Here is a 14680-nt window from a genome sequence, read left to right as displayed (position 1 = left end):
CTTATGAGAGATTCTATTCGCAACTGGCAAAGTGCACACATCACTGATTACCTAGCCCCCTTCTAGATGTTTCCCAGCTCTCAGGTCTGATTTAGGTTAATACTGCCTTGGAGAATGAACTTGCCTAAATTGGGGAGCTTAGAGAGTCACGCTGAATAATAAATGACAAGCTCCTTGGAACAGCCTTACATGCAACATTCACAAAATAAAAGGCAAAGTAGAGGCTGTTATGAGACCTGCAATCTATTCACAACTGTGCCTCTGCTTCAAGAAGGTAAATGGTGATTTTAAGATACGGATTCCTCAGATTAAAGACTTGTTGCCTAAAAACCCATATATAAATTTCTTAAGGATCACAGTATCAATATATTTAACCATAGCTGGGTGAAGGAAAGTATAAGACGCCTTCCAACCTCCCACTTCGACTTTTCACACAATGGACATTATTGCTCTCCAAAAGTAGATGGTGGAGGGCATCCAGTGACCTCTATCAAATTCAGAAGATCGTCTTGGCCTTCCTGACGACTGACAGGGCAGGTTTGGTAAAAGCTAGCTGACTGGAACTTAGACCAAAATGGACTTGAGCAGATCTTTCTGGAGATGGAGCTGGGATCCATCCATCTTGATTTAGCAGTCAGGAAAAAATGCAATTTCGTGTACATATGGAAGCTTACTGGGAGATATGGCTTGGACTTATCAAAGTGGTTCTTCGACTCCCTCAACTGGTACATCATTTTATTTTTTCACCATGCTGAATGGCATGTGGGATCTTAGGTCCCCAGTCAGGGATCGAACCCGTGTCCCCTGCAGTGGAAGCACAGAGTCTTAACCACTGGACAGTCAGGTAAGTCCCTCGTATATCATTTTAAATGTTCAATAGTGGAATACCTGACCACGTCTCAGGATAATTGCCTTGCTTTCACATATTTTTTTTCAGCGCATTCATCTGCTACAAAGTCAAATGCACTGGCTCTGAAATCAAGCACAACTAGGTCAGACATTTTTGTCCCACTAGAACTTATTTTCTCACCAGAAAGTAGAGGGTTTACTAATTTTAGCTGTTTTTAGAGAATAACCCCCTTTTGGTTGTAACAGCAATACATGCTCATTGAAGACAATCTGGACAATGGAAAAGCAGGAACAATCAACTACACACAAAATCCTCCACAACCCTTCCCCTTAAAGGCATCCACTGCTCTCTGATCACCCTTGATTGCATTCCTTTCCCATTTTTTTCCCCACACAGATTAAGTCATATACATATATAAAAACTATTTATACTTAACATTATATTAAGTATTTTCCCATGTAACTAAGCTCTTCAAAGACAATATTTCCTCTAAGAATATAAGCAATGCATTTTCTCTATAGAAGACTTGGAAAATACTGAAAGCAAAAGAAAGTTCCCCATAATCCCACCATCTACAGATGGACACCTTCAGGGGTAACTGCAGGGGCATATCCTCCCAATTTTTTTCTCATCATATATACATTTTCTTAAAAAAAGAACTGGATTCAAAGCATATATACTTTCTGCTTTTCCCCCATACTAGATCATAAACACTTTCCATGGTTAAATATTCCAATTGTCCATGACACAGATTATCATTTACTTAGCCATTATGGTGATCTTGGGCATTTAGGCTATTTCAATTTTTCTATTATGAATAATGCTGTGATAAGTTTGAAATAATTAACATGAATTTACTATAAAGAATGACCAACCTTTTTCCACCTCTTTTGAGGAGATATGAATGAGAGCTAAGGAAATACTAACCATGAGGGCAGCTTAAGGCCAAACTGGGCTACGTGAAGTTTCTTTAAAAAGTCTCATATGCCGGGACTTCCCTGGTGGCACAGTGGTTAAGAATCCACCTGCCAATGCAGGGGACATGGGTTTGATCCCTGGTCCAGGAAGATTCCACATGCCGCGGAGCAACTAAGCCCACGCACCACAACTACTGAGCCTGCGCTCTAGAGCCCGTGAGCCACAATTCCTGAAGCCTGTGAGCCTAGAGCCCATGCTCAGCAACAAGAGAAGCCACCGCAACGAAGAGTAGCCCCCGCTCGCTGCAACTAGAGAAAGCCTGCACACAGCAACGAAGACCCGACGCAGCCAAAAAATTTTTTTAAAAGTCTCATATGTCTAGAGATGAAGATGAACTGCAGTCCATCTATTGAAATTTATAATTCTGCTTTGTAGTAAAAAGTTGGAGAGGAGGGACTTCCCTGGTGGCACAGTGGTTAGGTTCTACCTGCCAATGCAGGGGACACGGGTTCGAGCCCTGGTCCAGGAAGATCCCACGTGCCATGGAGCAACTAAGCCTGTGTGCTGCAATTGCTGAGCCTGTGCTCTAGAGCCAGCGAGCCACAACTACTGAAGCCCGTGTGCCTAGAGCCCATGCTCCGCAACAAAGAGAAGCCACCACAATGAGAAGCCCGCGCACTGCAATGAAGAGTAGCCTCTGCTCACCACAATTAGAGAAAAGCCTGCGCACAGCAATGAAGACCCAACGCAGCCAAAAACAAACAAACAAACAAACAAATAAATCTATATAAAAGAAAAAGTTGCGGGCAAATGACAATGGTCGAAAGCAGCCTAGGTTTTTTTTAAAAGGCTTTTTGTTTTTTTAATAGATTTATTTATTTATTTTTGGCTGCATTGGGTCTTCGTTGCTGTGCACGGGATTCTCGCTGCAGTGGCTTCCCTTGTTGTGGAACACGGGCTCTAGGGTGCACGGACTTCAGTAGTTGCAGCACGTCGGCTCAGCAGTTGTGGCCCCTGGGCTGTAGAGCACAGGCTCAGTAGTTGTGGTGCATGGGCTTAGCTGCTCCACGGCATGTAGGATCTTCCCAGACCAGGGCTCGAACCCATGTCCCCTGCACTGGCAGGCGGACTCTCAACCACTGCGCCACCAGGGAAGTCCTGAAAGCACGCTAGGTTTTTAAAGGAAAGTTATCATGTAAACATAAGATCTTTATGTGTTATCTCCCTTATGACAAAATAAAAAAGATAAAAAATTAGGTAATAATATCCTTACCAATCCACAACACCAAGAGGTCTATCTAAATATGCTAGAAACACATTACAAAGCATGTTCATAAGTAATAAACAGAAATGGAGGCACATATTTTTTTCAAGTATACAATTTATTTTTATTTACAATACCCTATAAAAATGTAAATTTAGAAACTTCATTTTTATTAATTAAAACCAAACAAAAAAGATAAAGCACAGAAAAGAAGAAATAATAATCAAGCCTTCACTTGATCGGTTGTGAAGGGAAGGTAGGAAAGGCGCCTAGTGGAAAATGATGGCAGAGGGCAAGCTAGGGAATGTCATGGGGAACAGCTGGTGGAACCTAGGGCCACTGAATGGGAAGAAATGGAGGTGGAGAACAAGGAGAGCTGGATATAACGGAGGACCTTACTGTTGTACATTTATGTGCAAAATGTTAAATCTCATTAAATATCATAACCTGTCCCCCCACTACATTCGAAAAGGCTAGAACAGCAAAATGTGCATCAGGACAGTCATGTGAAATTAATTCAGATTTAATTTTCTTGAGGGCTATAATCACCAGGGATCAGAACCCCTTATCCTGGTTGACTGCTGAATGGGGGAGGGATAAGTGACTAGGGTCACAGCAGGCTTGTCCCTGCTCGCATTCAGACCCAGGCCCCTGGCTGCCTGGGAATGGGACCTGGGTGAGATGAAGCAGCGAGGACGGCAGCTCTGCCCACAGTGTGGAGGAAACCGAAGAGCAGCACAGGCCGGACTTAGCTTCCATGGTTAGGTGTGGAGGTTTCTCCCCATGGCACCAAATAAAAACAGAAAAGAGAGAAGTGAAAGCATGGCTTACTGAAGTAGTCTCAGGAAGACAGACTGAGTGTGCAAAAGCTACACTGTGGAAGCGGGCTCTAGGTTAGGGTCATCTTGGGCAATCTTCCATGCACTCGAGGGGACAGGCTCAAGTACACTGCAGTTGTAGCAGGAAAAAGGCTTAACCGTGTGCTGTTTTCACTGAGGTGGACAGAACCAAAGGAAATACAAGTGGGGAGGAGATAAAGAACTTCTCAGCCTAGAGCTGGGCAGCAGCCAATTAAGAGTTCTGGTTTTATTAAACGTGCTCCATACCCTATATTTATATGAAAACAAGTAGAACCCACCAAATTCATTACAAGAGGGACGAGAATCAGATTAAAAATACATCAACTGGTTTGTGGTTAAAGAAGGGTTGTGTCACCTAAATATTTCCCAATCTAAAACTCATTCTTTAAGCATCCTTTGGAGACCACATAGGTGTGTGTATAGGGGTGTGTGTGCGCGCATAGATACAGACTTCTACTTAATTGGCTCTCCTACAGTCATATTAATATGGGGCAATGAAAAAAGACTTCAGTAGGATGAGGGAAGGAATCCTTTGGCAAGCTACAATCTACTCTGAACTGGAGTAGTGGTGGTGGGATAAAGGGAGAGGTTATATTTGTGTTTCTAGGGCAAAGAAAATGCAAAATTGAGAAGAATTGGGTAAAAGTAGGACATGCAGAATTGTAACACAGAAGGTAAGAAGAAACCAGCAGAAGTATCACCCAGCCAAATTTCACAGACCAGTGGGGAAATACCTTGCATTCAGAGCCAACCCCTGTGAACAGGAATCGGTCCCACAAGACGCTCTGGGGAATAAGCTACCTTCCCTCCCTCATTAAAAACAACACTCCATTGGTGGTGGCAGCAGTGCAGGTGGCAGCCAAAAGGAGGTACAGGACACATGTGGAGATCTTTTATCGTATCCCCTGAACTAGCCTACGGTACAAAGAAAGAGAGAAAGGAAACCTGTATAAATGAGTTAAAACAGAAGTCAGTCATTTGTATCAGAGTTACATCCTTGTATGAACTCTCATAACAAAACACCTAAGATATTTGTACCCTTCGCATTTATTTAACAATGAGGGTTCTGTTGCATCCAATACAGTCTTTTATATCTTGCAGATACTCATGTATTTGACAGAAATCTTTAATCTCTTCCACCAAATGCAGTTTTATGCCCCCCCCCCAGCCTCAACATAACTTCTAAAGTGCCAACTTCAGTGAGATGTGGAACTCTCCTGTTTCCAACTTACTGCAGTTTTGTCTCCAGCAAGTTCAGTTTCTGTCGGTCAACGTAACGAGAAAACAGGGATACTAGATTTGTGGGTATAGAGACTGGCTTGGCCAGGGCTGCCTGGGGAATCCGCAGAAGTTCTCGGGTTGCCACGAACATCACCTCCGTCCTGAGAGGGAAAATCAAAAATAACAATATAAAAAAAGAATGAAAAGATTACCTAAAAGAACTTAAAATAAGAGAAGAAACACAGTCTAGACTGACCACTGGTTGCTCTGCGTTGATTCTGAAGTGGGGTCTGAGCCCTGCAGGTCTTCCCCCCGGCTCAGCACGACGAGGAGCAGTGACAGGCCGAACTACGAGAGGAGACAGAGGGCGTCACGCGGCGCTGCACCCAGTCCTCCTGGACCGCTGCTGCACGGACCGCAGCACTAGATGGGCAACGGCGCTGGATCAAAAGAACCCCACTGCTGTGCTGCTCTGTGGAATCGGGCCGAGCCGAGAGGCCGTGTCCTTCTCCTGGCACAGCAGCAACAAGCTCCCTCAAAGGACACAGGAAGCCCCAGTGTCCAGCAGTACTCTACACCCCACCCCACCCTGACAGGACAAGACAATTTCTCCTTGCCACGGGCAATGTGGGATTTAGCTTTTCTCCTGTTCACTAGAACAGAAATGGATTAAAAAGGAGAGTTAAATGAAGACAAATTTTGATACAGAAAATTAAAGTTCATAGAATAAAAAACATTAAATAGAATTTGAATTAAGAAAAATGGTGTTAAGACCTGTGAGAAAACATACAAAGAAAGGTAACTGGGATGATCAGGGAATGAAGAGAAAATTACCTTAAAAAAGGACACACATATCTGGAAATATAAAGGCTTAGAGAGGATGTTCAAGTCCTAGGTTAAATGTATGAATCACAGCTATAATGGACCATAAAGAGAAGCTGGGGATATTTTGGGATTCTATCCCCTCCTTTCTGAGTTCACCTCATACAGGATAACCTTGCCTTTCCAAAAAAGCTCCCTTCATGTCATTGTCAGAAAAACAACGGGTTACATAACCTTGTCTGACTTCATGCTTTTCTACTGTCTTTATCAAAATTAAAGCTAAGAGACCAAATAACATGGAAGGCACACAACTGATTACCCCAGAACCCCTGTCTTATGTCCCCTGAGGCACCATCACCCTCTCAGCCTCTGAGGTACTCATGGCCCTTCCGAGCCATGCTTGGCAGGTTTTCAGGTAGAAGAAGAAAGAGGCCTTGGGTCTACTTTTCCCTCTACTGTAACAGACGGCCCGTAGTGAGTGCTCACTGTGTACCAGGCATTATACTGAACCGTTCACGGCTGCTTTCTCATCTAAGAAACAGGACAACTCTGACACTGACCTCATCACCTCCACATTACAGATCAGGAAAGTGTGGCTCAGCAAAGTGAAATAATGTGTTCAGGGTCACAGAGCTAGGATGTGGCAGAGAAGGAGTGGAAACCTGCTCTGTCTCAAAGCTCATGTTCTTCTTCTGTATCCTGCTTCCCCCAGGAGTCTCTGGGTCTTTAACCTGATATAGATGAAATATGAAATAGTCTCTTATGACAGAGACCGTTAATTATCTACCTAATACTGTATGCTTTCCTTCTCCTATTAGATCTGATTTTATTTGTGGTGACAATGGTGTGAACTAAAAGATGTTCTCCAGCCTTCCCTGCAGTTTAGGCATGGCATGTGGCTAAGATCTGGCCATTGAGATTAAGTAGAAGTTGGTGGTTAGAGCTCCTGGAAAAGGTCCAAATACGGAGGACAGACAGCTACTCCACACCTCTTGGCCTTCTAAACACACCTCTCTTCCTGGTGCAAAGTGGAACCTTAAATTCCACAACCATCGTGGACCATTAGAGGTCACAAGCAAGGCAGCCACTGCTAAGGATGGCAAAGAAGGGAAACTGAAGGAGCCTGTACCCCTGACACCATGCAGTCACCATACCAGATTTATTCCACATGAGATACAGAACGTTCTATTTTGTTGAAACCACTGTTATTTCTAGTTTTTATCACTATAAGCTTAATGTAAAAGGCCGAAGGAAGCCTTTTTTTTTTTTTTTTTTTTACAATTGCCACAGCAGTCATTATTTTTACTCATAACTCAAATTTAAATGCCTCTCAAAGTTCAGGGACATAAAAGGGCAAGGCCACCTTGTTCTGGAGCACAGCAGTGAGGTGAGGATTGGAGGGTGCTGGTGCAGCTGCACTCTGAGGTAGGTTCATTAGCTGTTGCAGAAGGCTGGTGACAGTCACTGATGGAAGATGATAGAGGAGAAGAGAGAAGGGACTCAATAAGCATGGCAGCACCTACCAAAAAAAAAAAAAAAAAAAGGCATTACATCTCGGCAACTGTTACTTCAGTCACACCCCATCAGTGGGCACGGATGGAAGGATGCTCAGTTGTATATTCAACTTCCCGAGGCAAGATTTAACCAAAAAGGGCTGACAAGCCTAGCAGATACTACCAGCATCTTAACAGCGGATTCTATGGTAGCTACTGAGAACTTTTTCAACTCAACTTGTAAAGGAAACAGCATTACTTGTGTGTACCAAGGGTGTAAACATACCTTCTCAAATACATAGCCAGATTCACGATAAAACATCAGTATTCCCTCCACAAATATTTAGATGCTTTTACACATTTAGATGTGTTCCAGGCGTGTGAGGTAAAAACAAATAGTAAACAGGACAGACCCTCAGGCGTCTAAGGCATAGAGGAGAAGCCATGAGTAAACTGGCAACTTTAATATATTGTGAGACGGACTCTAACACAGGTAAAATTGTCAGTGCTACAGAGTTATCGAGAAGTATTTTCAGAGTTAACTGTGCCTTGTTTTATCTTTTTATAAAAGCTGAATGAGGAAATGATTAATCAATTTTTATAGATTATTAGAGAAGTTAAGTGATCAGAAACTCAGTGTTCGGTTACAAAGCTAGGAACTAGAACCAGACTCCAAGGCTGCTGGATTCCAGCCTGCTGGTCCACTCATTCCGTTTTGCCTTAAGGCCCGGACTGGGAAGTTAAAATACAGAGCTACTGGTATAACTAGGTTATGGCACTTGAAAGGAAATTGAGGATGCTTCCAGCACTCAATGCCCATGGCGTAAAAAGCGATGGCTGGTTCTACTTTAAACAGCATCCAAGGATGCAGAAAACGCCTCTTCATGATCTACATAAACAGAGCTTTAAAAATGAAACCATTCTTAAACATACACAAAAGTACAAAGACCAGTATAGTGAAGTCTACACACCCATAACCTAACTTCAACAACAATTCAATCAACAACAGGTTGCCAACCTTATTAAATCTACGTGCTTCCCATATAAGATCATTCCATCCATAAATACTTCAATTGGCATCGCTAACAAAATCTCTCACAATATTATCACACCTAACAAAGTTTAATTCCTTAATTATCATCCAATATTTATTCCAAATTCAGTCTGTCCAACTGTCTCAAAAATGTCTTTTAACAGCTGATTTATTCTTTTTTTTTTTTTTTTTTAAATGCCATCAGTTAATATAGTCCAACACAGCAAAGGCTTTCCTCAATGCTTTGGCCAATATGGTACATGCCCATCCTAGCTTGATGGACATTCAGTCTAGGACCAGCAATGTGAATTATTATTTTTATTTTTTAAATATTTGTCTATTTGCTTGCGCTGGGTCTTAGTTACCGCATGCGGGATGGTTAAACTCTTAGTTGCAGCATGTGGGACCTAGTTCCCTGACCAGAGATCGAACCCAGGCCCCCTGCGTTGGGAGAGTGGAGTCTTAACCGCTGGACCATCAGGGAAGTCCCAGTAGCTGATTTATTTTAATCATGATTCAAATAAATCCACACATTGCATTCGGCTGGTAAGGCTTTTAAAATCTGTTAATAGCTCCTTTGTCACTGTCCATCTCCTTTTCTCATGCCATTTATTTGTTGAAGAAACTGGGTCATTTGTCCCATAGTTTGGATCTGGCTAATTGCACCCCTGTGGTGTCACTAAACAGGTTTCACCATCCTCTGTTTTTTCCCATAAAAACTGATAATTAGAGGTTCGATTCAATTCAAGTTCAACGGAGGGGTCAGGGTGGTGCATGGCAAGAAAACTTCATGGAGAGAGCTGTGTGTTTTCTACCGCATCACATCAAGATGCACATAGTGTCCGGTTGTCCCCCTTAGTGGTGTTAACAGTCAACACTGGGGGACTTCCCTGGTGGCACAGTGATTGAGAATCCACCTGCCAATGCAGGGGACACGGGTTCGAGTCCTGGTCCAGGAAGATCCCACATGAGGCGGAGCAGCTAAGCCCGTGCGCCACAACTACTGAGCCTGCGCTCTAGCGCCCGCGAGCCACAACTACTGAGCCCACGTGCCACAACTACTGAAGCCCCCGTGCCTAGAGCCCGTGCTTCGCAACAAGAGAAGCCACTGTGATGGGAAGCCCGTGCACCGCAATGAAGAGTAGCCCCCACTCGCTGCAACTAGAGAAATCCCGCGCGCAGCAATGAAGACCCAACGCAGCCATAAATACATACATACATACATAAATAAAACCAAAAACAGTCATCAGTGGGTTCAGGTGTCGCCTGCCTGCTCCAACCACCGTAAAGGTCCCCATCCACCTTTTACCTAATGCTTTTGTAGCACCAGGAATGGTTGCTGCCTAGATTGACTGCTTTTCCATTAGGAGCTGTAAAACTGCAATTTTCTAATTTTATCATTTCTTTTGAATTTATTAGCTGATATACCTTCTATAAAGAAGAACTTTTCTATTATCACTCTCTGGTCACCATGACATTTGGTTGTAATGCGGCAGGATAAATGCTTCTTTTCCTTTATTTACCACTTTTCAGAATAATGAGTTGATAGCCTAGCAATCTCTGAAGGTGATTAGTATATTTTTTTCATACCATTATGAACTCATTAAATTAAATATATTTGATTTACTTCAACCCACCCCTATAATTTTTCTTTCTGATGCAAATTATCCCATTTTGACCAGAAGGAGACCCCTTCAAATTGGTCTGTGCATCTTTTACACAGGACCCTAGTAATCTTTTAGCTTCCATGCTTTCTGATACAAGATATTCCAGAATTATCTCGCACATTTTATGCCTCAGGACCTGGAACACGCTATTACTTCAAAAAAATGGGTGTTTAGAGATGTGGTCTATTACTCTTTAACGCATACAGGTAAAAACTTAGCCTCCACACTTAACCAAGTTTTCCTCACTAGCAGATGAGCTCTACCAAAGCAGGCATCTTTGGATTCCTAGCTCTCGGCACCTAGAACTAGGTGCTATATTTCTAGGACCTAAATGTGCCTGGTACATAGAAGTATTCAATAAATATTTGCTGAATGAAGAAATTCTTTCAATTCTATTATCATTTCAGGAGGAATAATTTTCACATCTTTCAGGTTCACGCTCATAAATTCTATTATTCTGAATCTCACATTGAGTAATACTAGCCCTTTGTGCTAACCTTATCAATTCCTTGTTTTGAAATTCTAAGACTATTTTAAATTGTGCTAATCTTTCAAGTATTACGACACGCATAAGCAGAGAGCAATTCTTACCAAGAGTTAACTTATAAACTTGATAATCATGTTTCAAATTCCAGCCCAGTTTAGGTTAGATAAAATTATTTAAAAGCACTGGCCCAATTCCTGTGGGACACCACTCAACTAAGTCTACAGGTCAATGTTAGCTACTAATAACAGCCCAATGAATGATACTTTATATCCAACAAAGTAAGCAAGATCGTAAGTTGCAAATTTAGTGAGCATCAGATTCAGCTAGGGATGTTGTTATAAACCCAGAAGCCCTGATCGTCTCTCTGTAAATTCTGATTCAGCAAGATTGGCGTAGGGCTGAATTATCTGCTTCCCAAGCAATTCTGATACAGACCACAGCTTTTACAACTACTTCAAGTAAGACAGAATTACTGCTTTCCTCCTGTTTAGGAACATGGTCTGTTGGATAAAAAGTGACATGAAAAATACAGGCCTGGAGTAAAGTTTTTGCCTTAAATAATCTTATCACTCTGCCAAAGATAAAAGAATACAAAAGGGAAAAGGGGACAAAAAGAAATCTGGATTCTAGAAATCTTTTCAACTATGAAGACCCAAAGGAAAGATGTCCCACACATGGCGGATCACCTCATCTTGTGCATCCTTCTTGATAAGGAAAGGGAGGTTCCTGGCTGTTGTCATGAGAATGTCAGCTGCTTGCTCTGTGGAGAGGAAAGGAAGAATACGGGCAACCATTCTCTTCCCTTTTCTGATGCACATGATCTGTACAAAGTGGTCATCACTGGGCCTGCAGGGAAAGAAGAATGCTAACTTAGGCCAGCAAGAATAATGTAAAAAATCTCTTTTTTCCTCTTACATGTTACTGAGTGAATACACTGCATTTATTTTCACTCTACAATTATCTGTACTACAAAATAGAATTACTTCTCCAACTCTCAACCAAATAATAAAAAGTAATTCTTCGGGGCTTCCCTGATGGCGCAGTGGTTAAGAATCCGCCTGACAATGCAGGGGACATGGGCTCGAGCCCTGCTCTGGGAAGATCCCACATGCCACGGAGTACCTGAGCCCGCGCGCCGCAACTACTGAAGCCCGCACGCCTAGAGCCCATGCTCTGCAACAAGAGAAGCCACCGCAATGAGAAGCCCGCGCACTGCAACAAAGAGTAGCCCTGCTCGCCGCAACTAGAGAAAGCCCACACGCAGCAACGAAGACCCAAATGCAGCCAAAACTAAATAAATAAAGAAGCTACTGTGGAGTTTTGGTATAGTCTCAAAGAATAATAAATAAAAAAAAAGTAATTCTTTGTTTCATAAATACTGAAAATCATCATTTCAAAAATTGTTATGTTAAAGAATTGATCAAACTATTTGCATTAATTTCCTTTATTAACTTTTAAGTAACTACACAAATGACATGGGTAAAACAGCAAAATCTGAAAATATATATAAGAAAAAAGGAATAAAATATTCATAATCTCAGAGATAATTTATTAGTGTTACCATTTTGAGGACATTTTTGCTGTCTATTGTATATTTTTATCTTTCATTTAAAAGAAAGGGTCCATATAATGTATATGGCTTTGTTACTTGACTTTTTTCACTCAACAACTTCTTGTGAACACTTTTCTATGGCAATAAATAATACTTTAACTACATATATTTTAATGGCTGCATAACAGTCAAATCTATGGATAAACCCAAACTTATTCAACCAGTTCCCTGTCAGCCCGACTCCAGAAAAGGTGTGCCGAAAAGAAGGTCCTTTTTTGAAGTTCTGTTTTGCATATGTCCTGGCTTAGAAGAATCATCAATTCTCTTGAATGGGCAAAGAGAAAGGGAGTGATTAGGAGACACAGTCCTCTTGCATTCATCAAATAAATATTGTGATTTATAGAACATTTACCATTAGCAAGATTCTGTTCCAGATACTGGGTGGGAGAGAGATGAGAGAGATATAGAGAAGTTATATTAAGGAGCTTAGTCTCCACTGGAAAACCAACTGGTTTCCATAGCAAATAAGTATTGTATGGGAATCCCAAGGAAGTGTAAGTGTTAATACTTTCCCTCCTAGTAGGAAAGAAAATACATAAAGATCACAAGGTTGAACATTAGTAAGCATAAACCAGATGCAATCTGTAAGCTCAACAACACAAGCTAAATAATGCTCCCCACTGTATCTCCAGTGCCCAGCACAGTTCCTAGCAGATACCTGAATAGGTACTTGCTGAAAAAATGAATTCAGGATAAACAGATTTTTTTCCTGGCTGGAAAGAATTATGAAATATTTTATATGAAGTGGCATTTGAGGCCAAAAGGAAAGACTTTGAGCTTACTGAGATGGTAAGGAAGGATATCCAAAGGGTAGAACGTATAAAGTTCAATGTAGCAGAGGAAGGAGTCTAGCTAGTCTATGTTTTTACCAAAGTACACTACTCTTACCTCTCCTGTCCAGGCAATTTCCCCCTTAAGTTGTCATACATGCTACAAATTTTGTGCTTTCTTTCATCCATCAGGGCAGGTCGCTCTTCTTCCAGACTTAGGAGGTAACGCCTTTCATAATCCTCCACGTCAAGGAGTAAACTATAGGTCTAAGTGAGAGACAAAGCAGGCCTCAGCAAGCTCAGAGTATTAGATAAACAACTTCACAGTTTAGGAATACCAGATAAAGACAAAAGGGTGAGAGCGCATTGTAATAAGATTGAGAGGGAAAAAGTGCTCTTTTAAACCCAGAAAAACATAGTGGAATGACTTAAAAAATTCTTTGAACATCATTCCCTGTACCTCCTTGACCTCTAATCCAGAAGGCAGACAGTGAAATGATTACACACTTTCCAAATTCTCCAGCAGCGGCAACAGCACTGTAAGATAAACAATGTGTACCACTGCTCCAAGTAATGCCTTATATTAATAAAAACGGTCACAGCTAATTTTACTACTGGGTGCCAGGCATATTGCTCTAAACACTCTGCAAGTACTCATTTACTGCATACTAACTCACCACAGCCCAGTGAGAAACAGACTCTTATAGTTTTCATTTTTAAAGATAAAGAAACTGAGGACAGCATAGAAAGGTTAAATAACTTGCCTCAAGTCACAGCTCTGAGAAATGGAAAAGACATGATTTGTAGACTGTTTCCAGGGTCTGTGCTCCTAATCCCTATGCTCTATGCCTTGCAATATGTATTTATGCTTTAACACTAACTGCTTATATATTACCTGATTGTCCTTAGAACCCAGGACAGTGCCCAGCACCCAGGGAATGTCCAATAAGTATATGTGAGCTGACTGAATAAATTCATAGGCAGAACAGTGTAATTTTTATTCTCATTTTCTTAGGAAGATGACCTGCCCCAAAATATTCACAGTTGTTAACTGAACAAGCTTGGACAAAAAACCCAGGACTTCTAATTGCAGTGTTCTTTTCATGAGGCCATAGGTGAGGCATGCCACATTCCTTTCTAGTGTGCCCTGTACACAATAGGCACTTTACGCAAATATATCCATTAATTACAATCATGGAACACTAACTGATTGTTTACTTTCCCATTGTTGAGTACACATACATTTAATGGTTCCTTATTTGAAACTAACTACAGTAACAAATTCTAAAACTTACCTTCTCAATTATGACAAGGGTTTTTCGTCTTTTGTCCCGAACCTGTTTTTCTTTTGTCTCCTAAAAAAAGACAAGACTACTCAATGTGAACTCCTTACCCATGTTAAAAATAATTTACTGGCACATAGGTAATTCCATTTGTAAGAATACTTTGAGAATATTGACTCTTTGAAAGTTAATACTCTAAAACAAAACTAATGTGGACAAAGGTCATAGAGTTGACTGAATCAACCCACACATAAACCGAATTCACAGATAGGCAAAAGGTAATTGCACAATGCAGTGGAAGATGAAGATATCATAGGAAAATCTTAAAACACAGAGAAAATCATAGTTTTAAGAACTGGAGTCAATAGCTGACGCTGCCTGCAGCCAGACTGACCTAGTT

At 41.4% G+C, this 14680-nt stretch overlaps 1 protein-coding gene across 2 annotated transcripts in view; it reads right to left on the bottom strand.

The window, feature by feature from the left end:
- Positions 1 to 3119: 3119 nt before the first annotated feature.
- The window catches only part of PATL1 (PAT1 homolog 1, processing body mRNA decay factor), a 36388-nt gene continuing 24827 nt past the window's right edge, over positions 3120 to 14680 (bottom strand). For both annotated transcript variants that reach the window (XM_022591884.2, XM_089914762.1), the window contains 7 exons: positions 14293 to 14352; positions 13116 to 13264; positions 11302 to 11461; positions 7299 to 7454; positions 5370 to 5461; positions 5125 to 5274; positions 3120 to 4807 (listed from right to left, as the gene is read on the bottom strand). In XM_022591884.2, coding sequence (XP_022447592.1) covers positions 4786 to 4807; positions 5125 to 5274; positions 5370 to 5461; positions 7299 to 7454; positions 11302 to 11461; positions 13116 to 13264; positions 14293 to 14352 — 789 coding nt within the window. In that variant the 3' untranslated portion in view covers positions 3120 to 4785. The remainder of the gene's footprint in view (positions 4808 to 5124; positions 5275 to 5369; positions 5462 to 7298; positions 7455 to 11301; positions 11462 to 13115; positions 13265 to 14292; positions 14353 to 14680) is intronic.

The sequence above is a fragment of the Delphinapterus leucas genome, chromosome 7 (assembly GCF_059928025.1).
Source record: "Delphinapterus leucas isolate spDelLeu-1000000601 "Yukka" chromosome 7, BTC_Dleu_Yukka2, whole genome shotgun sequence".
NCBI classification, from domain to species: Eukaryota; Metazoa; Chordata; class Mammalia; order Artiodactyla; family Monodontidae; genus Delphinapterus; species Delphinapterus leucas.
Note: the sequence above shows the minus strand (reverse complement) of the source record. Positions and strands in the feature narration are given on the sequence as shown.